Below are 25,516 nucleotides of genomic sequence, written 5' to 3'. Positions count from 1 at the left end.
ACTTTCTTCATGTTAGAAAGCATGTCAACACACAAAGAATAGTAGTGGTTAGGAACTCTCCTTTTCAAATGGTAGTCGATTCAGTTGTTAAATTTAAATCTGAGACAGACACATTTTTATTAGGAAAGATATCAAGAGATATAGGTCCAAGGCAGGCATATGGAGTTAGGCCATTGAGCAGCCATGATCTCATTGAATGATGGAACAGGCTTGAAGGGCTGAATGGTCTACACCTGCCCCTATTTTCTACGCTTCCACCTTTGCCCTCTCTAGCCCACGCACACTCCCCTTCCCAGAGGCTGAAGGGTATGCAACCAGATGCTGTGTCCCTGGATGAGGAGGTGGGGAAGGCAACGTGGTGGCCAGTGTGGGACAGATGGTAGCCTCCTTGAAGGAGTTGTTCACCGTTCTGCTCCTCTTTGTCATCACCACCATCTGCCAGATCTCCCCAATCCAAACCTTGGGAACTCCCTCCTCTAACAGCATTGAGGGTGAACCTACAGCACATGGACTGCAGGGGTTCAAGAAGGCAGCTCACTACTACCTTCTAAAGGGGCAATTAGGGATGGACAGTGAATGGTGGCTCGACCAGGAACACTCATATTCCTTCAATGAGTAAGGAGGAGTTGATGATTTGGGATAGAATTGAAATCCCTGAGGGTGAGAAGCCATTGACTGCTAAGGTTGGGGGACCAGCAGCAAGGGTTCAACTCCTCTATTGGCTGAGGTAACCATAAAGGTCACACCTTCTAACCACGCTCCTTTCCAGAGGTATGGTGAAACCATCACCAGAGACCTGTCCAAGGGTCTGATCGGGCTATGGAACGTTAACTTTTGAGGGCAGGAAAATCACTGTTGAGAAAGAGGATTTTAAATAAGAGAGGAGCAGGTAGAAAGCAGGTGACCTTCTGACAAGGGCCTGGAGAAGTTTCCAAAATGGCAACAGAATCTTCGCACAGTCAGCCATAATCCTATAGAATGGAGCAGCAGGATAGAGGGGCTGAATGGCTTACTCCTGTTCCTATTTCCTATGGTCTTATTAATTTCATCTTGTTCATCAATGGAATAGCTACGTCACCAACAATGTCAATATCTTGCTCCCAGTGAACATTATTGCTAAAATTAAGCCTTTTACAGGAACAATTAAGGCTCAGTCAGAACTACATAACAACATTACAAAATCTGGCAAAATTTCTAGTTTGGCGACTTTTACTGTTCTTATTCTGCCTTGGAGCTGTAAGTTGATGTAATTAACAGTCTAATGGCTTGTGTCATGAAAACAACATATTGCAGCTTATTGACTGAGTTCAATTTGGGATATGTTGGAAAGAATTTTAACGCTGTTATTGTCAATCACAGATTGGCGGAAAACTGTGCGTTCAGCATATGTTACAACCTAATTACAGAAGTGTGATAGTAGAGACATTTTTCAACAGAGTGACTGATTTATTGATATAATCCGTCAATGTTCAGCTTTATTTGACCTGTTTCCAACTCTGTCAGTCGAGAATATAATTTTAACCTTGCAGGGGATGTATTTGATTTTCAATGTGAATTATGCAAAAGGTAAATAAGATCAACTCATACCTTTACATTATTTATGTTTATAAGAAAAGGGAATGGCAGCAGAATAATAAACCATGCAGTTTACATTTGAAGTATTAGAACAAAGAACAGTACAGCACAGGAACAGGCCCCTTCAATGTACCAAATCGACAGGTGACATGTTTCTAAACTAAAATCGTTTTGCAGTCCATTTTGTCAATGTAGTGCTCCAATAGTTTTACAAAAATAATGTTACAATTGTAAATAGAATAGATAGGCAGTGACAGAGAATATGTTTCCTATCAGGGGTTATTCAGGAACAAGGGTATATCATTTTAAAATCAAAGCTGGATGATGGAAGAGAAACTGAAGTAGCACTTTCCACACAAAACGTAATCAACACCTGGAATTATCTTAAGAGTATAGAAATTTGGGAACATAGGAACCAGGAGCAGGTGTAAGTAGTGAGTCTGCTTCAGGACATGGCTACGACTCTCTACCACAGCCACATCGTCTTCGTCTCTGCCCTAGAGCGGGTGTAGTCTGTTCAACACCTCGATCTTGCTCCATCATGATTGTCAATACAATCCTGGCTGATCTCATCACGGCCTCATCTCCACTTTCCTGCCTGCCCTCCATAACCCTTTAGCCTTGTAGTTAGCTTGGAATGAGGTTAGCCAGGTGGAGCTCAATGAGTATGAGATCCCTGATTGGGGCTGTTAGTCTGGGCTGTTAAACAGGTGTCTCAGGGGTTCTCCTCACTCTGGGGACTGGCTCGGAGCTAGCTGGTCAGGGTCTGTGAACTGTGCACATGGAAATAAAGGCCCATTTGGTGATGGGATACCTGCCTCCGTGGAGTTATTTCAAACTTGTCACCAATTAAAAACCTGTCCATCGCCTCCTTAAATTTATTTAGTTTCTTCATTGAGCCTTTTCAGTCTCAATACTCTTTTCAAACATTCCTCATTGACCAAGCTTCTGTTACGATGTCTCTTCAGGTAGTTTTGATCAAATTTGATAAGTGATTTAGATGAAATGTGTTAGATTATGCTTTACATAAAATGCTTTAGATTATGTTAAAGACATGACATAGACAAAAAAAGTGATCTTGAGGTGCAGAGCACCTGAGGGATGATTGCCTCACTCTTCTCTTGTATTCCTAAATATTCACAGTCCATTCTCCCAGCCTTTAATCAGACTATTCATTGGGAAAACTTGCATAAGAAAGTTAGTACAGAGAAAGCAATAAATCTTGATCTGCAGAAATCCAAAATGTTACGATGTTGCTGTAGTTAAAGGAGAAGCCAATTTTGCTTGATGCTATCTGTGTCCTGTTGGTGGTAGATTAGATTCCCTACAGTGTGGAAACAGGCCATTTGGCCCACCAAGTCCACACCAACCCACCGAAAAGTAACCCACCCAGACCCATTTGGGGCGGCATGGTGGCTCATTGGTTAGCACTGCTGCCTCACAGCACCAGTGTCCTAGGTTCAATTCCAGCCTTGGGCAACTGTCTGTGTGGAGTTTGCACATTCTCCCCGTATCTGCGTGGGTTTCCTCTGGGTCCTCCAGTTTCCTCCCAAAGATGTGCAGGTTAGGTGAATTGACCATGCTAAATTGCCCATTAGTCAGAGGGAAATGGGTCTGGGTGGGTTACTCTTCGGAGGGTCAGTGTAGACTTGTTGGGCCGAAGGGCCTGTTTCCACACTGTAAGCAATCCAATCTAATTAGATGATTAATCATTAATGATTTATCCATTTTCAGACCTTTCAGTTTTTCTAGTACCTTCTCATTGGTGATGGCCCCCACTCTGCACACCTTCACCCCACCCCTCTCCCCCCCCCACCCTCCGCCCGACTCTCTTGAATTTTTGGGATATTACTCACGTTTCCCGCCATGAAGGCTGACATAAAGTACTTGTTCAGCTCCTAAGCCATTTCCTTATTCCCCATTACTATCTTTCCAGCAGCCTTTTCCATCAGTCCAATGTCCTCTTTTGCCTCTCTTTTGCCCTTTATATATCTAAAAGAATTCTTGTGAGGTAAATTCCAGGCCTGTCTCCCCGGCCGGTCTCCGCCCGGAATGGCTGCCTGTGCACTGCTCCAGGGCTGCTTCCCCAATCACTGTTCTGGGTCTCGCAGCTCACACACTGCTCTGCCTGTTGCTGGTCTCGGATTTGCCTCCAGTGCTAAGGGGAGAGAAGAAGGAAAAAAGAGAGAGTACAAAAGAAAGGAAAAGAAGAGGCAGAGCAGAGGGGCTCCAGCGGGAGTGCCCTACTCTGCTGCCACCTTACAGCTGTTTGAGTGGTTGTGGTGATTCACAGCTTGCCTGCTCACTCCAGCATTAAACAATCATAATCAAAGGGGAAGGCAGGACCACTGCTATAGCACACTGGAATGGATGGGGCAAACTTGTAACTCTTGTTCTATTGACTTTAAGCAAGAGTCCGCCCAGTCAAAAGTAAGGAGAAAGTGGGGACTGCAGATGCTGGAGATCAGAGCTGAAAAATGTGTTGCTGGAAAGGCGCAGCAGGTCAGGCAGCATCCAAGGAGCAGGAGAATCAAAGAAGGGCTCATGCCCGAAACGTCGATTCTCCTGCTCCTTGGGTGCTGCCTGACCTGCTGCGCCTTTCCAACAACACATTTTCAGCCCCAGTCAAAAATAAACCCACTTTTAACAAAAAAAGACAAATCAATGGTAAATTATTGAACAGTTGATAAAACACAGCCCAGACCATCACACAAGCCAACCTCCCATCCATTGACTCCATCTACACCTCTCATTGCTGTGGAAAGGCAAACAACATCATCAAAGACTCCTCTCACCCCGGTTATAATCTCTTCCAACCTCTCCCATCAGGCAAAAAAATACAAACGCTTAAACACACATGCCAACAGATTGAAGAACAGCTTCTTCTTCGTATTAGGCTCCTGCATGGGCCTCTCAAATGTCAAATCTGATGTTGATCTTCCTTTTGGTGCACCTTCTTTGCAGCTGTAACTTTGTGTTCCTTGCTCTGTTCCATCACCCTGGTATGGTATGATCTGCCTATACGGCATACAAAACAAAAACAAAACTTTTCACTGTACTTAGGCACACATGGCAATAATAAATCAAATCAAAGTCTGTAAGAAAGCTCCTATTGCACTTGACAACAGTAATACTATCTGCTCCATCAATTTATTGTTTTTATCCCACAACAGACTGGTTCAGTGCTGTGTCGACGGATGGTCTGTGACTGTGAAAACCCTACAGTGGATCTTTTCTGTTGCCCTGAGTGTGACCCACGACTAACCAGTCAATGCCTGAATCAGAAAGGAGACATGACCTATAAAAGTGGAGACTCTTGGGTGCAGGACTGCCAGCAGTGTCATTGTGTGGTAAGCCATAGGCTTGTTCAGACATTTGCGACACTCCTAAATAAGTACACAAGTTCCTTCATTAAATTTAACACATTGATATACAATAAGCTTGCACAGATCTCAAAAGAAGCTGCTACGAGGAAAGTAATTCCAAATACTGTATAGAAAATGAGTTAAGTTCATAAATCATTGAAACGTGGAAATTGATTATTGTATGATGGAGTGGAAAAAGCAGCTGATGTTGTACAAAGTAAAGTACAAAGTATAATACCTTTCGCAGCTGTGAGAAACAAAGCTCACGCACTGCAATAATTTCAATCCGAGACAAGATCTGAATCAATATTGCCCTTTATTTCACACTTGCAAGTGGGTGTGATGTCTACAAGGCAGGGACAACACACTGAATTCAACAAATACTCGATACTTATATAATTTGGTTCCCACATATTTTTTCCTTATTTCATTGTTTCCCCCCCTGTTTACATCCTCCACTTCCCTAAGACCGGTACCCATTACTCCTGTTTATCTCGTGTCTTATCCGGACTTGTCTGTGAAAAAAATGCTCATCCCTGTTCTCAAGGCCATTTGACCCCATCCTGCTGTGGGCACACCTTTGCCTTTTCACAGCATCTTATCACTAAGCCCTTTTTAATTGGGGTTTGTTCCTGTGTTTCTGTAAAAGTGGGAAACAGATGTTTATACCTATTGTTGATACAGGCCTGTCTTCACAGCATCTTACCACGAAGCCTGTAGTTCTACCATTGTCTTGCAGTCCCATTTCTTTCTTGCAGACATTTTTAGCTAATACAAAAAAAATTCTGCATTTCCTCCACACTGATGTGAGTTCATTCACCTTGTATCAGAAATTATAATTGAGAATTGCAGAAGTAACATTAATTTACCATATCCCACAATTTCCCCTTTTTCTTTCCTTAGCATTTGTTATCTTTTGCATTTTGTTCTTTTAAGCATCGCCCCCAAAATTCACAAGCATCATTCCGGAAATTTCATCCATCTTCGTCTCACTCATCTCCTCAATATTTAGTTAATAAAGTTCTTCTGTCTGAGTGCCTTTTAAGGGCACCTGTTTCATTAAGGTTGTCTCAATCAGTCTTTGTGTGAGCCCACGTATACAGGGTATGATACAACAGCCAATGGCCACCAATACCCCGACTACTACTATCAGGGAAGTAGGAATGGAAACTACCACCCCCTTCCGCTTTCCAAACCAGGATTCAAGCCATCCCATGAGAGAGCTGTGTCTACTCCTGAATTCTCAGCCAGTTTCTCTGCTAAGGTAGTCAATCCCCTTAAGGCCCGAGTAATTGAACCATCAGGTGCAGTGTTATTAGGAATAAAGGTACAACAGCTTCCTCCTAACATCACACACACACACACACACACACACACACACACACACACACACACACACACACACACACACACACACACACACACACACACACACACACCCTTTTTCTGTTAAAATCATATCAAGGGCCATTCTGTTCTCCCATGCCATACTACTTGTCGCATCAAGCTGTTCTGATATTCCTTTAACCGCATCTCTTGTATAATTTATAAATCGCTGTTGATTATAGAAAATGTAATTTATCCAATCTACATTTTTATTAATTGTTACCCACCAAAAGAGAGCTGACTCAAAGCCTGTTGCAATCTGGTTACGAGCCTTATACTCATCAGGTACCCTCCTAGGGACTCCTACAGAATCGAGATAAATCCTGTCTTTGAAAGAAGTGTCTAACAGTGATCTCTTACCCCTTCCCTTTTTCCCTACTATCTTTTCCTTCTCAATGCCAGGGTAAATGGAATTGCCAATTGTACAATTGCACATATCCCTTGCCAATCCGGAGGTAGGGTGGGTCTTAATATTTTGCCTCCACAGTACCACCACAGATCCCCTCGGGGAACCTTTAGTGCTGAGTAGTTCCCTCCTTTCTCCGTGTCGGCTACATTTTTAATCTCTGTACACAATTTCAGCTCCCCCAAATCTCTAGACCGACTTGTACCTCGTCTACGCACATACGACGTGTGATTTCCAACTGCGGCGGAAAATGTGGGGGGATCTTGTACATCTTTCTTCTCCAAGGAAGGGAACATCAGAGATAGGGCGGTACAATTCCTATCATTCCATGCAGTCTCATCCTGATACAGGGCTATCATACATTTCATGACCTGCCTGTCTTGCTTCCACCCGAGCGGAAAGGGAACCACCTGGGTCACTGGTCTACCAGAGACACATGCATAGCAATTGCTTTTGTTCAGACTTTTTACAGTATACTTTACCCAGTCAACCCAGGGATGAACTCAGATTTCTCCAGTTTCCTCATTTCCCCTCCCCCCACCTTGTCTCAGTCGATTCCCTCGAACTCAACACCGCCCTCCTAACCTGCAATTTTCTTCCTGACCTCTCCGCTCCCACCCCACTCCAGCCTATCACCCTTACCTTGACCTCCTTCCACCTATCACATCTCCATCGTCCCTCCCCCAAGTCCCTCCTCCCTACCTTTTATCTTAGCCTGCTGGACACACTTTCGTCATTCCTGATGAAGGGCTTATGCCCGAAACGTCGAATTTCCTGTTCCTTGGGTGCTGCCTGACCTGCTGCGCTTTAACCAGCAACACTTTTCAGCTTACACATTTGCATCCCCGTACCTAGTTTCTATTTTGATAGTCTGTTTCAAGTCCTTTACCTCTATAATTTTTACTACGTTAGGATCAGTGGGAGGGGCGAAAGGTTGTATCTCATTATCTAGTAATTCCACCCGTTTTCCCTGTCCTACGCTAATTTGAAAACAACAGCCCACGAAATTCTTCCCGTTTGCTTTCATTTCTATCCCAAACGTTTCATTTAATTGTATCTCATAGGTGCCCCCTCCCAAAATTGCTTTGTGCCATGTGATTTTATTTATTGTCAGGTATATTGGGTTACACTTTTCATCGGGACAATCGCGAGCTGGCCGGAAGGGGGTCCGGTGTACTGTGACGTGACTATTATACCAAGTTCCATCCCCAAGGTCATCCCCATAGGACTTAAGATGTATCTCTGAACTGCGGTACTGTCTCTTATTATCTACATCCCCACAATTTACTAAGCTGCATGCATCAGCATCTATTACTGGTGAATTATCAGACTCAGGAACCATTAATAATACATATGAAAAGGATTTTTGACAAAATCCCAATACTAAGAGGGCTAACATCATAACTCTAAGCATTCCCAGTACTTAAAACATCATACTGAAGCACAGAATGACTCAATATACAATCCTACAGAAATAATCCCGCGCTCGCGTTGCCACTGTATAACCAGTTACTCAAAGTCTCTTTAGTCTGAGTTTCAGCGGGTCTTGCGTTGATTCAGCTGTCCAGACTTCTTCCTCAACTGGAGATTCCACTGGTCCTTTGATCCGAGTGTAGTGAGTCCAGCCTTTCCCCACCGTCCTTATTGCCGTTTCAGTCGTTAAAGGAGCCTGGTACGGCCCTTCCCAGTCCGGCTGCAATTTCGTCTCTGTCCATGATTTTACTAAGACCCAATCTCCCGGCTGGATGGGATGAACGGTGAATTCTCGGGGTGGAGTCTGTGCCAATAAACCCTGTTTCCTGAGGAAAGACAAAGAGGAGGACAAGCCCAGTATATACTTCTTTAAGAACAAATCTTTAGTTTCGGGAATTGGCAATTCTCCATTCGTTCCCAGATAAGGTAATCCAAATAAGATTTCATAGGGGGATAGTCCCAAATCTTTACTAGGGGCTGTTCGTACTCGCAAGAGAGCTATAGGTAAACATTTGGTCCAAGGGAGTCTGGTTTCTATTATCAATTTAGAAAGCTGTCGTTTGAGTGTTTCCAATATTGTTTTAGACACCCCCTCGCAGTGGCAGTAGCTAGGGGGTATGCCTGAACCCAACCGGATAAATGATCTACTATGACTAACATATATTTTAGTCTCCATTCCCTGGGTAGCTCAGTATAATCTACTTGTATACTCTGGAAGGGTCTCAATCCTGGGTCTCTTCCTCCTGGGATCTGTTTTCTCAAGACTTTTTTATTTACCTTTCTGCAGATTATACATCCCTCACATATTAGCAATTGTATATATTCCTTTACATCCATATTCCCTAAGAACTAAATCACACATTGCTTGTACTCCCCAATGACTGCCTTGGTGTAGGACAGCCATAATCTCTCGCATCATCATTTTGCTCAACATCTGTCCAAATAAATTCGGGGATTCTGTAAACCCCATGGGAAGCACAGTCCACCGGTATTGCTGTTTCCGTCCTGACCTGGGGTCTTCCCATTCAAAGGTGAACAAATTCCCACTTTCCTCCACCAAGGGACAAGCCCAAAAGGCATCCTTTAAATCTATCACACTAAACCATTTGTGGTCATGAGGGATCTTACTCAATCTATAATCAGTCCCTCAATTACTGGCTGCAGTCCTCATTTACCTTCTATGGAAATGGGATATTGTTGCTCACAGACAATGTCCCCTTTCCTTTCTAAATTTACTTCAAGGGTTCCTGGTGGGTCCCTGAAGGCAGGAACCCCTGACACCCCTATTCATTATCAAAATTCATAAGCGGAATGGTCCTTTCTTCCCTTTGTAGATCAGGACACTCCCGCCTAAAATGCCCTATCTTTCCACAATAATAGCATTCTTCCTGTGGAGACCTCCATCTCTGCCCCTGTCGCTCGAACCCTCTATCAAATGCTCCCCCTTGTTCTCTCCCTCTCCCCTTTCCTCTCTGCACTACATGCTGCCACCCGCTGCTCCGGTTGCTCACTATTGGTTCCATTCTTCTCTTAACTACCTCATCAACCGCAGCTACCATCATTTCCACCCTCTGTTTCTGTCTCTCATCCTCTCTCTTTACAAACACTTTCTGTGCCTCTCTTAACAATTCATCTAATGGTTTTTCACTGCACCCTTCTATCTTCTGTATCTTTCTCTGTATGTCTGGCCATGCCTTTGTCACAAAATGTACTTTCAAAAGACCCTGTGCCACTGGGTCCTCAGGGTTCATTCCAGAATATTTCCGCATTGAGTCTCTTAATCTCTGCAAGAAAGCTGAGGGAGTCTCATCTTTCTCCTGACTAACTTCAAAGGCTTTAGTCAGATTCTGTGACTTCGGAACTGCCTCTCTTATTCCTTTTAGAATCAGGTCTTTCAATTACCTCATTTCTTCTCTATGCTCCGGGTTTTGATTTTCCCATTGGGGGTCTCTGAGGGGAAACTTCATCTCACCCTGTCCAGCATCCCCATCCCCAATCGGGTGTTCCCTGTCCCATATTTTAATGGCTGCTCCCCGTATACGTCCCCTTTCCTCCCCACTAAATAGTATATTCAAAATAGACATTAACTCAGCCCATGTATACAGACTGGGCCCCAAAAATTGATCAATTTGTTCAGACAATCCAACCGGATCCTCAACCAGGACCGTCATTTCCACTGGTGAGGGGGGCACACACAAACCCAATCTCTTTGTCCTCTATTGGTACCTCCCGAAGGGGACAAGTCATTACATTCTTCCCCGTTTTCTTTCTTTTAAGAAATATTGCAATATTTCTAGCTCCCCATAACTTCAAACACCAATTCATCAATTCATGCTTGACTAACTTTAAAGCCTGTAAACGTGCTTTAAAGTGGGCGGCACGGTGGCACAGTGGTTAGCACTGCTGCCTCACAGCACCTGAGACCCGGGTTCAATTCCCGACTCAGGCGACAGACTATGTGGAGTTTGCACGTTCTCCCCGCGTCTGCGTGGGTTTCCTCCGGATGCTCCGGTTTCCTCCCACAGTCCAAAGATGTGTGGGTCAGGTGAATTGGCCATGCTAAATTGCCCGTAGTGTTAGGTAAGGGGTAAATGTAGGGGTATGGGTGGGTTGCGCTTCAGCGGGTCGGTGTGGACTTGTTGGGCCGAAGGGCCTGTTTCCACACAGTAAGTCTAATCTAATCTGTTCCTAACTTGTAAACATATTTATATATTTACGTTCATTTATTCAGTATTTAATATTTAAAATGTAAAATGCATACAGTTCCCAATTTTGAAATCCACTGTAATCACCCAGTTTTAGTCCCCTAATTTAAATCCAGAATTAGTTTTCTGAAGTACTCCTGACCAATCATTGCTCAATTACAGTACTATAGGTTGTGAAATAATCAGAGCTTCCTTAAAGGAATTTGTCTATTCAAGTTAAAAAAACATCTAATGCATGAACAATGGCCGAATCCAAGGTCACAGATATTAACCATAGAAGTTTTCGTTTTTACTACAATCTAATGTTGAACTGAAACTTCAACTTTCCTCCATAAGTCGCTTTGATGTAATGATAAAAGAGATTAGTTAGAAACTGATAGTAAGGCAGTCATGACCTGTAAAAAGAACAGGAGTTATCATTTTTTCCATAATCTCTATAGAATCCTGAACCTTAAAAGAAATCATGTTAAGTTTCCATAATAAAAATCAGATTCAAAACAGTCCTGGAACTCAAGCTCCAGGGAATAAAACTCAAACATTCAATCACCAACAAACAAATGTGTATTCAAACCAAATCACAAAGGGTTAACCTTTCTGTCAGCTGTACAGCTCTTTTCATTCTTCTCTCTCTCACACATTGACATATAAATTCAGATATTTACAAACCCAGTCTTCGTCCGACCTGTACTTTGGCCAGAAGACAGCAGGACGAAGAATGGATTCCTTAGTCCATACAAAGCAACAATAATTAATCATTTTCTTCCCTTGTACGAAAATGATTTTTCCAATTCTACAACATCCTGCCCAACGGACTTTCTGGAGGTATGTTGTAAGGGACCCTGCCTCCATTTCCATTGCTTTGTCCTTCATCTGTTTTCCCGGAGGCTTTTTCCTTACCCACGGCACAACCCATATTGAGTTCCTTCATTAGTCCCTTATTAACTACTAAAACTCAATCCCGGCCACCAAGGCAATACTTAAAAGTCACTTTTCTTACCTTGGTCTGTGCACAGAGTTGCCTGGCCCCTTTCCGCCTTATATTCTATCGACCGCCTGTCACTGTCTGATTCAGGTGTCTCTCTTATGGGATTCGTACCAGTCGCCCAAGGGAGCGGATCAAACCAGGACACGAGACCGCTCCTCAATGGGGAACAGGACGCGTCTTCCCAGTGTCCAGGGCCAGCCAGTCCCCCCGGCGATGGAAGAACATCCCGGACAGCCCCACGTTGGGCACCAATTGTGAGAAATGAAGCTCATGCACTGCAATAATTTCAGTCCGAGACAAGATCTGAATCAGTAGTGCCCTTTATTTCACACTTGCAAGTGGGTGTGATGTCCACAAGGCAGGGACAAAACACACTGAATTCAACAAATACTCGATATTTATATAATTTGGTTCCCACATATTTTTTCCTTATTTCATTGTTTCCCCCCGTTTACATCCTCCACTTCCCTAAGACCGGTACCCATTACTCCTGTTTATCTCGTGTCTTATCCGGACTTGTCTGTGAAAATTGAGAATTGCAGAACATTAATTCACCATATCCCACACAGCCTTATATAACATTACAATAGTCATTAGAAACAATGCTTTCACGCTGTTTTTGTGCTCTGAACTGTAAGTTTCTTCAGTCACAGAGCCATTATGCCACCATGCCATTCATCATCTCTGTTTGCTTCCTCTTATATTCACTCATGGGATGCTGGTGTCGCAGGCTGAGACAGCATTTCCTGACTATCCATCAATGCCCATGAGAAGGCAGTGGTGAGCTACCTTCTTGAACCATTGCAGTGTATTTGACTTGCAAATGAAGTTATATGGTCTGCTTTCAAAGTTGAAGGCTCAGGCATTAAGTCAGAATATAGTACACGGCAGGTCCAGTAAGGGAGGCCATGAACACCTGACCATATTTGCACTTTATAGAGGCAATACACAAAGTTAAAGGGTTGTCACTACTTATTATTAATGTACAGCACAGTCATCGTCATCAGTCAGAGTTCACATAAAATTGCCTGCAATCTGTGAGGAAGAGCTTTGTATTAAATGTTGTTGCTTGCTGTCTAAATTGCAATCATACATTACATGGATGGTGCATTAGTGTATGGGTATTCATTTCAGATCATATCAGTTGTCAAACATATAGACATTGGCTGGGATTTTCTGAGATAGAAAGGACTTCAGGTCTCAAAGCTGGACTAGAATATGGAGAAGCGAGACAGTTTGGTGGGAATTAGGACTCACAAGTACACTTTATGCACACTTCTCAATTAAGGCTTGCACCATGAAGAGTGGTGGCCATTGTTGGTACTGCACACAGAGGAAGAGAACTCAGCAATGGGTGTCAGGGTTTAAAAGCACTACACACCAGCTAAATCATGTCCACTCCCTCTAGGAGCGTGCAGTACTGTCTCCACTGCAGCATGGCAGGGTGCAGTACTGTCTCCACTGCAGCATAGCAGGGTGCGGTATTGTCACCACTGCAGCATAGCTGGGTGCAGTTCTGTCTCCACTGCTGCATAGCAGGGTGCAGTACTGTCTCCACTGCAGCATAGCAGGGTGCGGTATTGTCACCACTGCAGCATGGCAGGGTGCAGTACTGTCTCCACTGCTGCATGGCAGGGTGCAGTACTGCCTCCACTGCAGAATTCACCAACCCTCCTTAGATAGCACCTTCCAAACTCCTGATCTCTTCCATCATGAAGGATTAGGGCAGCAGATACATTGGGACACCGCCCTTTTCAAGTTCCCCTTGAAGCCATTCACCATCCAGACTTGGAAATATATCGCTGTTCATTCTGTGTGGCTGCGTTAAAATCCTGCAATTCCTTTCCTCATGGCACCAGGGATCTACTCACACCAAATGGGCTGCCACAATTCAAGAAGATAGCTCCCCTGCATCTTCTATGGGGTAGCTAGGTATGGGCAACATGTGCTATCCCAGCCAGCAATGCCCACAAGCCACAAAGGAATTTTAAAAAAAGCCAGGGATTTGTTGGAGTTTCAGTGAAAGCAGGCGATGCCAATGCTATCGAGATGGTCATTTCCACTCTGCTTCATCTTTGATAGGCTAAGGAGTGAACAAAAATGAGGGCCAGCCCTTGCAGACTGTGGGAGAGCACTCGTGTTTGCTTCATGGTATTCTCATGTGGCAGAGAGTCCCTTCACTCCTGACAAAATGCCAATGGGTCCAGGAAGAGACCCTTAATGAACCACTTAAGTGGCACAGTTGTCTTCCAAAATGGCTGTCTGCCACATTTCCTGCTGTTTGGCAAAATAATGCAGCAGCAGAGCCTGGGACATTCCCACTTTGCCAATCTGTCCACCTCTGAGCCATTCCTAAAGCTTCCATACAATTAGAATCACTACGGTGCAGGATTTGGACCATCGAGTGCACACTGGTCCTCCAAAGAGTGTCCCACCATTTCTCTGAAACACCATACGTTCTATTATCCTGGCTAATCCACCTAGCATGCACATGGGAGGAAACCAGAGCATCCAGAGAAAATCCACACCGACACAGGGAGAATGTGCATGCTCCGCACACAGAGTCGCCCAACGGTGGAATTGAACCTTGGTTTGTGGTGCTGTGAGGTATCAGTTCTAATCACTGAGCTGCCCTAATTCGTCCTGTTGCTTCTGCAAAGGTTTAGAATAAAGTGCCGGTTGAGAGTCATTCTTCCAACACTTACCCCACCTCCTCCCCTCCCCTTCCTCCTTCACAAACTCCATTCCGGACATCTCTCACCTCATCGCCAGGATTCCGTTCCATTCTAAGGCCTCAGATTCCCTTCCACGTGGTGCTGCTGAGGCTGGCGATAGTGACCTCTGCCCATGGGGTCCGCGATCCCTGGGCGGGGTTGGGGTCAGTGCCCTGCTGCATGGTGGGCCTTCCTTAAATTCCTGATGAAGGGCTTTTGCCCAAGATGTTGATTTTCCTGCTCCTTGGATGCTGCCTGACCTGCTGTGCTTTTCCAGCACCATTTTAATCTAAACTTCCTTAAAAAGGCCAGAGGGGAGTGGGGGTAGGGGGAAGAGGTTCCACTCAACTGGCATCCAAGATCAGCTCCAAAGATTGGGTCACAAGTCTCATCAAGATCCCTATCAAAGCATACCCATGAGCTGAGAGCATCACTTGATGCAGATGAATATCCATAACTAAATCTTGTTTTACCATTGTATAAGTGGTTAAATTCAGATCGATGTGTCACTCTTAACAACTGTGAAACTGTCAATCCACTTTATTTCTTTATTTTCTTGTACCCTATGATTTCATTTCAGGAATGCATAATAGTCAAAAATTGACAGACATGAAAATATAGAAACAAAGAAAATAGGGGCAGCCCTTCGAGCAAGTTCTGCCTTCGATATGATCATGGCTGGTCATCCAACTCAGTCCCATTATCCCACTTTCTCTCCATACCCTTTGGTCCCTCTAGTCCCAAGAACTATACATCATTTCTCCTTGAAAACATTCAATGTTTTGGACTCCATGCTATCTCTGACAGACAAATTTGATAAACTAATGTTTCTGTTGGTGTTCTCAGAAGATTAAAGCGATATGTTTGTATGGGCTTGAAATGGTTAGATTTTGATTTGGATTCATTAATGGGCCCAGACGGATAATAAACAGACAGTTGTAAATCAAGTGGCCAGTAGAAATTGCCCCTCAGGCTGTGTCAGAATCTTCACTAGATAGGGGAGGCAGTAGCCTAGTGGTTGTTATCGCTAGGCTATTAATCCAGAGACCCAGGCAATATGTGGTTTGAAGCCTGCCATGGTGGTATTTGCAGTCAGTAAAAATCTGGAAAGTCTAATGATGACTGTGAGTCAATTGTCAGGAAAAACCCACCTGGTTCCCTAATGTCCTTTAGAGAAGGAAACTGCCATCCTTACCTGGTCTGGCCTACATGTGACTCCAGACTACAATCAGTGTGGTTGACTCTTAAACTACCCTCTGGGCAATTAGGAATGGGCAATAAATGCTGGCCTAGCCAGAGATGCCCACATCCCATGAAAAAAAAAGAGATAGCTCACCTGAGCAACTAACATCAGTATTGGACTGCCTGCCTTATGCAACAGCAGTTGAAAAGTGTGGTGCTGGAAAAGCACAGCCGGTCAGGCAGCATCCCAGGAGCAGGAGAGTAGACATTTCAAGCACAAGCCTTTCCTCTGGAATGTGGGGTGGGGGAAGGGGCTGAAAGATAAATAGGAGGATGGAGGTGGGGCTGGGGGAGGGGAAGGTAGCTGGAAGGTGATGGGTGGGGGGGGGGTTGATGATGATAGGTCGGAGCAGAGGATGGAGCAGCAAGGTGGGAAGGAAGATGGACAGGTAGGACAGCTCAAGAGGGCAGTGCCAAGTTGGAGGATTGGTTCTGGGATGAGGTGGGGGTGGGGAGATGAAACTTGGGAAATCGACATTGATTCCATGTGGTTGGAGGGTCCCAAGGTGGAAGATAAAGTGTTCTTCCTCCAGGCGTCAAGTAACTTGGATTTGGTGGTGGAGTAGGCCCAGGACTTGCATGTCCTTGGCAGAGTGGGAGGGGGAGTTGAAGTGGTCAGCCACAGGGCGGTGGGGTTGTTTCGAGCGTGTGACCCAGGGATGTTCTCTGAAACATTCCATGAGTTGGCATCCTGTATCCCCAATGTAGAGGAGACTACGTTGAGAGCAATAGACACAGTAGATGAGGTGGGTGGACATGCAAGAAAATCTCTGCCAGATATGGAAGGATCCACTGGGGCCCTGGATGGAGCTCAGGAGAGAGGTGTTGGTGTAGGTTTCACACCTCTTGTGGAGGCAAGGGAAGGTGTGGGGAGTGGAGGATGGATTGGTTGGGAGAGGGCATGGATCTAATGAGGGAGTCGCGGAGGGAATGGTCTCTGCGGAATGCTGACAGAGGTGGGGAGGGAAATATATCTCTGGTGGTATGATCTAACTGTTAGTGGCAGAAATGGCGGAGGATAATGCCCCAGCACCCAGTCAAGTCACAGGACCATTATATTGGAGGGGGTGGGGTGCAGTTATGTCCATCCACCTCCAGGGGTCACTACTTTGAACCTAAAAAAAAACTGCAGGGTTTGGTGCAGAATTCTGATCAGCATAGACCCAACCTGGGATTCAGTCACCCCAATTACTCTCTGCCTTTCTGATGAAGGGCTTTTGCCTGAAACGTGGATTTTCCTGCTCCTCGGATGCTGCCACACCTGCTGCGCTTTTCCAGCCCCACACTCTTGACTCTAAACACCAGCATCCGCAGAACACACTTTCGCCCAATTAATCTCTTGTCAAACTTTAGATTCTTTATGTGTGAAATTACAAACCCAAATGCTTGTTTTTGGCATCCATCAGAGACATTAAACAGTCTCAGCCAATCTCGCCGTGAAACCAAATTCTGCTCAGATTGGGCACTAGGCCATTCAACTGCTAAATAGACACAACTTGGACCTGTTTTATCCCTGCAAAAAAGGGAGGATTCATGTCAACTGCCACTCCAGAAGCATTCTTAATTCCTGAAAATTTGGGTGTGAAACTTCATTATGGAACTTTGTTCAGGCAAGATATAAAATATAAGGGAAAGTGAGGTCTGCAGATGCTGGAGATCAGAGCTGAAAATATGTTGCTGGAAAAGCGCAGCAGGTCAGGCAGCATCCAAGGAGCAGGAAATTCGACGTTTCGGGCATAAGCCCTTCATCAGGATGATGAAGCCCTTCCTGATGAAGGGCTTACGCCCGAAACGTCGATTCTCCTGCTCCTTGGATGCTGCCTGACCTGCTGCGCTTTTCCAGCAACACATTTTCAGATAAAAGTTTTGAAGGAGAGCCATACTGGACTCAAAATGTTCACTCTGTTTCTTTCCCCACAGATACTGCCAGACCTGCTGTGTTTCTCTGTATTTTTTAATATCCTTCCTTCGACAGCACCTTCCAAGCCCATAATCTCTGATGTCCCGAAGAATAAGGGCAGGAGAGACATGACAGCATCACTATCTGCAGGTTCCCCTCCAACGCCCTGGTTAGGAATTGTATCACCACTCCTTCAGTGTCGCTGGATCCAAATCCTACAATTCCCTTCCAAACAGCTCTAAAAGGGTGTTCAAACACCACATGGACTGCAGCAGTCCATGACGGGGGCTCACCATCACATTTTCAAGGATAATTAGGGACGGGTATTAATTACTGGCCCAGCCAGTGATACCCACATCCCATAAAAGAATGTTAAAAAAAAGTGTTCCATCAATTCAAATTGATCAAAACAGCGAAACCAAAAGAATCACCACACAGCATGGGAAGTACATTGATTCTCGGTGGTGTGCACTTTGTAAATTACTATATTTACAAGTGATGTGCTTTTTTACCAATCGATTGTGTTTGGAACAGCTGTAATTCCAGTTCATCTCAGTCATAAACCACACGTTTCCCACAGGCTTCGCATGTAAAGGAGATGTGACACAAGGCACTAAGTATTGACTTTGTAATGCAATGCTTGTATTCACTTCAAAACGTTGCTTTTTATTGACTCTGACCAGTTGTGGAATGGCTTAGGTTTGTAACTGTGTCCTTTTGTTGTTTTTTTTGCCTTTCAGCAAGGTGAGGTTGACTGCTGGCCTCTGCTGTGCCCGGAAATCGATTGTGAATTTAGCACAATCCCGGAGGGTGAATGCTGCCCGCAATGCACCACTGATCCTTGCCAAGCTGACAAAATCCGCAATGACATCACCAAGACCTGCGTGGATGAGCTTAATTTGGTCCGCTTTACAGGATCTTCATGGATAAAACATGGCACGGAATGTACTGTCTGCCAATGCAAGGTCAGCCAGCGACATTTATCAATCTCACCTGTAACAGTTCAGCAGGAACGTAATATTTTTCCAAAAGGAAAAAAAACTAATACAGCTCCTTTGGTAAAATATTTTATGGCAAATCAAACACCTCTGAATTATGGACTGTACTGTAATGGAGGAAATCAGGGGAAACTGCAGCGAACATGTGTGAGGTGCTGCATTTTGAGAAAGCAAATCTTAGCAGGACTTATACACTTGATGGTAAGGTCCTAGGGAGTGTTGTTGAACAAAGAGACCTTGGAATGCAGGTTCGTAGCTCCTTGAAAGTGGAGTCGCAGGTAGATAGGATAGTGAAGAAGGCGTTTGGTATGCTTTCCTTTATTGGTCAGAATATTGAGTACAGGAGTTGGGAGGTTGTGTTGCGGCTGTACAGGACATTGGTTAAACCACTGTTGGAATATTGCATGCAATTCTGGTCTCCTTCCTATCAGAAAGATGCTATGAAACTTGAAAGGGTTCAGAAAAGATTTATAAGGATGTTGCCAGGGTTGAAGAATTTGAGCTACAGGGAGAGGCATTCAAAAGGTGGAAAATTAATGAAAAATTAGAAACACTGAACACTAAAATATAAATGAAAAATTACAATCAATCCTTCAATATCTGAAAAGACAAGGGTTTGGAGTTTCCGATTCATGTCTGAAACCCTATTTCCTACCCAAATATAATTAAAAATGACTCATTCTGAGTCGGAGATTCCTGAACAGGGACACCTATACAAAATCTGCTCAGGAATCTATGAATCCAGCAGCACAGAAGATTATTGGAGATATTGCATCATATTTTGGAACAGTAAATGTGCATGTTCAGTGACTTAAATAGCCCAGCAGCCCAACCCAACCACTTTGCCAACTCCAATAAAAGGTTAAGAGTATAAGCTAAGTATGGGGTGAAGATAGGAGTTGTTTAAGGAGCTAATCTGCTGGGTGACTGAGGGAGATATAGTGTGCTGGGGTTGTTGAGCAGATGTGGCAAGTGGTTGAGGGGAATAGTGTGCCAGGTGGGTGAGGGAATAGTATGCTAAGTGGTTCAGGGGTATACTATGCCAGGCGGGTGAGGTTGGGGGAGCTTAGCTACGAGGCACTGGTCAGTAGTGAGTCCAGGGTCAGTTTAACAGCTACCTGAGTGCTAGGTTTTTAATTCTCTAACCTTTCCTGGGTAACTATTAAGCTATTAACAGTCTCATTTCTCAGACTGTAGGGGGCTTTTTGCAGAGGGTTTCAGAGGCAGGGAATTGCTCATCAAAAGTTTCAATTTTCCAAGTAATTCCCCTGGAATATGCTGTGTCAGCTTCCTATACAGTCCCAATGCATAACTCCAGTCTGTACTATTCCGATGACCTGGACAATACTTAATCTTTAGTAAGGATCTCAGGCAAAGTAGGCTTTCTAGTCAAGTTTTGCTCATCTGACATATGCTGAGCCATTTGTCACAGAAAGACCACTTTGTCCACCATAAATTAAAGCAGACTATCTTACCTGATATGTGTAGGACAAATATTTTCATTTTTCCAGGAATACTTTGTTTAACCAGGAATAATTAAAAGGTAATATGCAGTTAGGCATCAAGAATATTATACACTTAGCTTTTAGCTATCACCTTCACCATAGATTATTTTACAGGATACAAATCACTTTCACGTATCAACATTATTTTCACAATATGTATTGAGGTAGGGAGCAATTTTGTTGTATTTTTGCCACTAACTGGTTACATGACAGAGCACTTATTTATCCATGACGTCATGATTGTGAAAATGAAATTCATTTTTAAGTGAAAAGAAATCAATTACTAGAAAATAAGAGTGAAAATAGATCAATTTAATGATTATTTTTCCTCAATGACTGTGCCACCGTGCCACCCACTAAGGACGTGGAAGCTTTGGAAAGGGTGAAGAGGAGATTTACGAGGATGTTGCCTGGTATGGAGGGAAGGTCTTACGAGGAAAGGCTGAGGAACTTGAGGCTGTTTTCATTAGAGAGAAGAAGGTTGAGAGGTGACTTAATAGAGGCATATAAGATAATCAGAGGGTTAGATAGGGTGGACAGGGAGAGCCTTTTTCCAAGTACGGTGACGGCGAGCACGAGGGGCATAGCTTTATATTGAGGGGTGATAGATAGAGAACAGATGTCAGAGGTAGTTTCTTTATTCAGAGAGTAGTAAGGATATGGAGTGCTTTCCCTGCAATGGTAGTGGATTCACCAACTTTACATTTAAGTCGTCATTGGACAAGCATATGGACGAACATAGAATGGTGTAGGTTAGATGGGCTTCAGATTGGTGTGACAGATCGGAGCAACATCGAGGGCCGAAGGGCCTGTACTGCACTGTAATGTTCTATGTTCTATGTTCTATGTTGTTCAGAGCATATTTTTCTTCAATACCATGTAGCTTAGTTCTAGCTTAGGACTTTACGGATTAAAATGTTGCAATTGATTATTAAGTTACAGAAAAGTGATTAGCTACTTATTGAATTGTAATGCAATCAGAACGGACATATTCAGTTCCACAGGTTCACTACAGGCAGTTCCCATCTTGCAAACAGATTCCATTCCAGAGTCTTTTCACAAGTTGATTTGTATACAAGTTGGAAAACAATGCAGGACAATGCACTAATAGCCATTTGTAAGGACAGGAAATGTACATATACTGGATCTTTAAAATTACACCTCAGTTATGGGATTGCATTTGTAAGTACAAACTGTATGTTGTAAATCAGGGACCCCTGTGTGTTTGCTTTCTCTCTCAGTGTGCTAGGCGAATATAGATCTTTGTCTTCTAGTTTATAAGGAATCAGTCTTAAAAAATACATAACCTGAAATTTGTTTGATGTGAAGCCACTACAACATAGAACAAGACATTATGGCACAGATTTAACTAGGCCATTACATCATTTTCCACAATTTAATGATTCAGAATATGTAATTAATCATCTCTTTAATTGACAGGAAGTTCTGCTTCGAAGGTAATTGGTTCATGCATCTATATCTAAGTGTGTGTTTAATAAATCACCATTAAAATGAAATAGGGGTGAACAAATAAATTATTTTAAGTAGTGGATACATGAAATTAACCACCGCAAAAAAACAGTAATATCTCTGCTTTACTTCCTTCTAAAAGGACCAGATAAGTATCTTATTAGGAGCAAGATTGACAGTTAGAGGAATGAGAAAAGAACAAGACTGTCAAATACAGTGTAGAATACAATGATTTTTACACTGTTGGGACCATGGAAATGTCATCCATGGAAAACAACCAGCCAAAGTTGAATAATGAAGGTGTACATCTCAATTGCCTTAAGGGTTTCAGGGAAACATTACACCAAACTTCCTATCAGCGGATTAAATAAGCGGAGCAGAATCCATGATTGAACGCTTGTTGCATGGTTACAAAACAAATGGGTTGGTTTCCCATCAGTAAACTATAATAATCCCATGAACTGACAGCTTTGCTTGATGAAGGGGCAGCGCTCTGAAAGCTTGTGATTTCAAATAAACCTGTTGGACTATAACCTGGTGTCATGTGACCTTTGACCTAATAGCTAATGAGCGAGGGGCAGGTTTTTCACACTGAACCTAGACAGCATATGGGCCTGAAATACTCGCTACTACCCCAATTAGAACTCCTTAATATTTATTCATTTAAACAATAATGCAACAGAACAGTTTTTCAGTTTGTATTTAGGACACAGCTCTGTGCAATTTTAAAAACACACAGAGAATACTGGAGAAACTCGACAGGTCTGCCAGCATCTGTGGAGAGAGAAAACCTCTCACATACAAATTTCCCTCTCCACGGATGCTGCCAGACCTGCTGAGTTTCTCCAGGATTTCCCTGTGTTTGTTTCTGATTTCCAGCATCTGCAGGGTTTTGCTTTCTGTTCAATTTTAGCTAGAACGCTTGATACCATTAATAAACTATTGATACAGGCAACACATTTAAAAGTAAAGAACTGTGGATGCTGGAAATCAGAAACAGAAACGGAAATTGCTGGAAAAGCTCAGCAGGTGTGGAGTGAAAGTGGAGTTAATGTTTAATGGTTTAGTGTCTCTTCTTCAGAAACAGATCACAACGTCGACACTGCAATGGGATTCTGATTACATATGCGTGACATTACCAAGGCTAACAGCTTTCAGCACCTGATGGGCCCCAGCCTTTCTCCATCTGCTGCTGAAACACTAACCTTTAACTTTGTCACCTTGAAACTTGATTATTTTAGCCTTTTCTAGCCAGCCACCCATCTTCCATTGTACTCTGCTTCCCACATTCAGGCTCACACAGACACAAATAAAGACAGAAATTGCTAGAGAGACTCAACAGACCAGATAGCATCTGTGGAGAAATTTTGTGCATTATTTTGCTTTTATTATAGGAACTGTACATGCATGTGTTTTCCAAATTATATTGGCTTCACAGACCAAAAATGCCTCAGTTTTAAAATTCTTATTTCAGTTTTCAGAGTCTTTCACAGAGTCAGCCATCAACTCCCAATGTCCCTCCAATCCCAAACACCTCTCCCCAGCCTCCCCCCACACTATCACCTTTAGCATGCTAGAACTGTGTGGTTGATATCTGCTCAGTTCCAATTCTGGTTTGCTTAGGCAACCCCAATTTTAATGATCCTGCTGTTGTCAGCCATGCTGTCTAATATCAGAACCCTTTCCAAAACCACTACTGCTCCCTCCTTTTAACGTATCTCATAATGTCACCCCATGACCACATTTTGATCATCTATCTGTATATCCAATGAGGCAGATACTGTCTGATCTTGTTTGATGTGAAATGCCTTGAGACATTTCACAGCCTCAAAAGCACTATGGGTGGCACTGTGGCTAGTACTGCTGCCTCACAGCACCAGGGACCAGGGTTCAATTCCCGCTTCGGGAAACTGTGTGGAGTTTGCACATTGTCTACATTGGTTTCCTCCAGGTGCTCTGGTTTCCTCCCATAGTCCAAAGATGTGCAGGTTAAGTGAATTGGCCATGTTCAACTGCCAGTACTAGGTGCATTCTTTAGGGGTAAATGTAGGGGAATGGGACTGGGTGGGTTGTTCTTTAGAGGGTCAGTGTGCCTGTTTCCACACTGTCGGTAATCTAATCTAATCATAAACACAACTTGTTGTTGGTGGTCTCTTTGAGTCTATTTTAGCTTGAGTTCAGTAACTTGATAGATATTTTCTCATCAATGTATTCAGAGGGTGGTAGGTGCCTGGAATGCGTTGCCAGCAGAGGTGGTAGAGGCAGGCATGGTAGATTCATTTAAGGTGCTTCTGGACGGATGCATGAGTAGGTGGGGAACAGAGGGTTACAGATGCTTAGGAACTGGGCAACAGTTTAGACAGTAGATTTGGATCGGCTCAGACTTGGAGGGCCGAAGGTCCTGTACCTGGGCTGTAAATTTTCTTTGTTCTTTCTTTGTTCTTTGAGATATTATCACTCAGCTCAGCAGCAGGCAGGACTTGAATCTGTATCTCCTGGTTCAGAAGTAGGGACATTACCACTGAGCCACAAAACCCATTGGTTTTTGCATGCAGATTTTTCCCTAATCTGTTCAGAGATGGAGCAGGTGGGACTTGAACTGAGGCCTCCTGATTGAGAGAGGAATACTATCACTATATCACAGGAGCCCTTATTTAATAGATTCGTATACAGTCAGTTCTGCTATAACACGTTTCTTCAACATGAATTGGCTATAAGACAATGGAAGAATTTAGACCCTTAAATGTAGAAGGTGAACCTGCCTTACCTGTCTTGGCTATCACATGAATGGCGCGGTTAATGCACAATTTTCTTAAAACACAAGATCACATGAGAACAGAACCATTGTGTTTTATCAGAACCAACTGTAATTCTGTTTTATGACTTTGCTATGTTTATGCATCCGCACTAATGTCTGTCTGAAAGTCCATGGGAAGGTTGTGACTGGCAGTGTGACTTTTACCCCAGCTCTCTCTCACATCCTTTCTCTTCTCTTCCTCCAGAATGGTCACGTCTGCTGCTCAGTGGACCCTCAGTGCCTTCAGCAACTCTAAACCGTAAAACACTCCGTCTAGCATTTGTTGTGCCATTTGTATGGAATTCCTGTCAATTCTACAGGGCAAGAGTTAACATCAGTACAAATCTCTCTAGAAGAACAACTTTCCTATCAGAAAATAACGTTTATACCAAATACATATTTATGTTCAACCAAATCAGAAGCTGTTATCATCAAGAGGAAATTACATCCTAGCAAGGACCGAGAATGCTGGAGCTAAATGTGGCCAGTTTACAAACAGAGAAATCATTTGCAAGCAAGTGCAAACTTGGTAGATTGTATGTGAAAAAAAATGTTTTAACACCAAGTTTAGAAAGAGTATATGTACAAGCATGACTAGACGGTAAGGATCTCAATGCAAGGAAAGTCATGTAATGTATTTTTTTCTGTTGTTTGTTTGAATTGATGTTTCCCAGTTCCAATGATTGCTGACTTGCTTGTCTTAGTGCAAATACGTCAAATTTAAATTAAAACAATTTTCATTCAATTTCAAAATGATGGTTTCTCTTCAATTTAACACAATGCCAACACTTCTGTTTTCAGATGTTTGGTGCACGTTGACTACCCTGACCCCAGGGTTAGAATGTTGTCAATGTAGCTAACACTAACAGTGTAGCCCAAGGGCTAACACTTTCTCAGCTGTTTGTGGGACCCCCTATTCACCACCTCCCCACAAAAACAGGTGCTAGTTTACAACAGACTATCACCTCCTGTCCCTTGCCTGAGATCAGTAGGTT

General features: G+C 43.5%; 1 protein-coding gene across 1 annotated transcript in view; it reads left to right on the top strand.

Moving 5' to 3' along the window:
• LOC132824618 (protein kinase C-binding protein NELL2-like) overlaps nt 1–25,231 on the top strand; it is a 345,067-nt gene extending 319,836 nt beyond the window's left edge. Inside the window, exons 18-20 of the mRNA XM_060839217.1 lie at nt 4,749–4,925; nt 18,492–18,716; nt 24,727–25,231. Of these exons, the coding sequence (XP_060695200.1) occupies nt 4,749–4,925; nt 18,492–18,716; nt 24,727–24,777 (453 nt within the window). The 3' untranslated portion in view covers nt 24,778–25,231. The remainder of the gene's footprint in view (nt 1–4,748; nt 4,926–18,491; nt 18,717–24,726) is intronic.
• The last annotated feature ends 285 nt before the right edge of the window (nt 25,232–25,516 follow it).

Source organism: Hemiscyllium ocellatum, chromosome 19, assembly GCF_020745735.1.
Source record: "Hemiscyllium ocellatum isolate sHemOce1 chromosome 19, sHemOce1.pat.X.cur, whole genome shotgun sequence".
In the NCBI taxonomy this organism is placed as follows: Eukaryota; Metazoa; Chordata; class Chondrichthyes; order Orectolobiformes; family Hemiscylliidae; genus Hemiscyllium; species Hemiscyllium ocellatum.
Note: the sequence above shows the minus strand (reverse complement) of the source record. Positions and strands in the feature narration are given on the sequence as shown.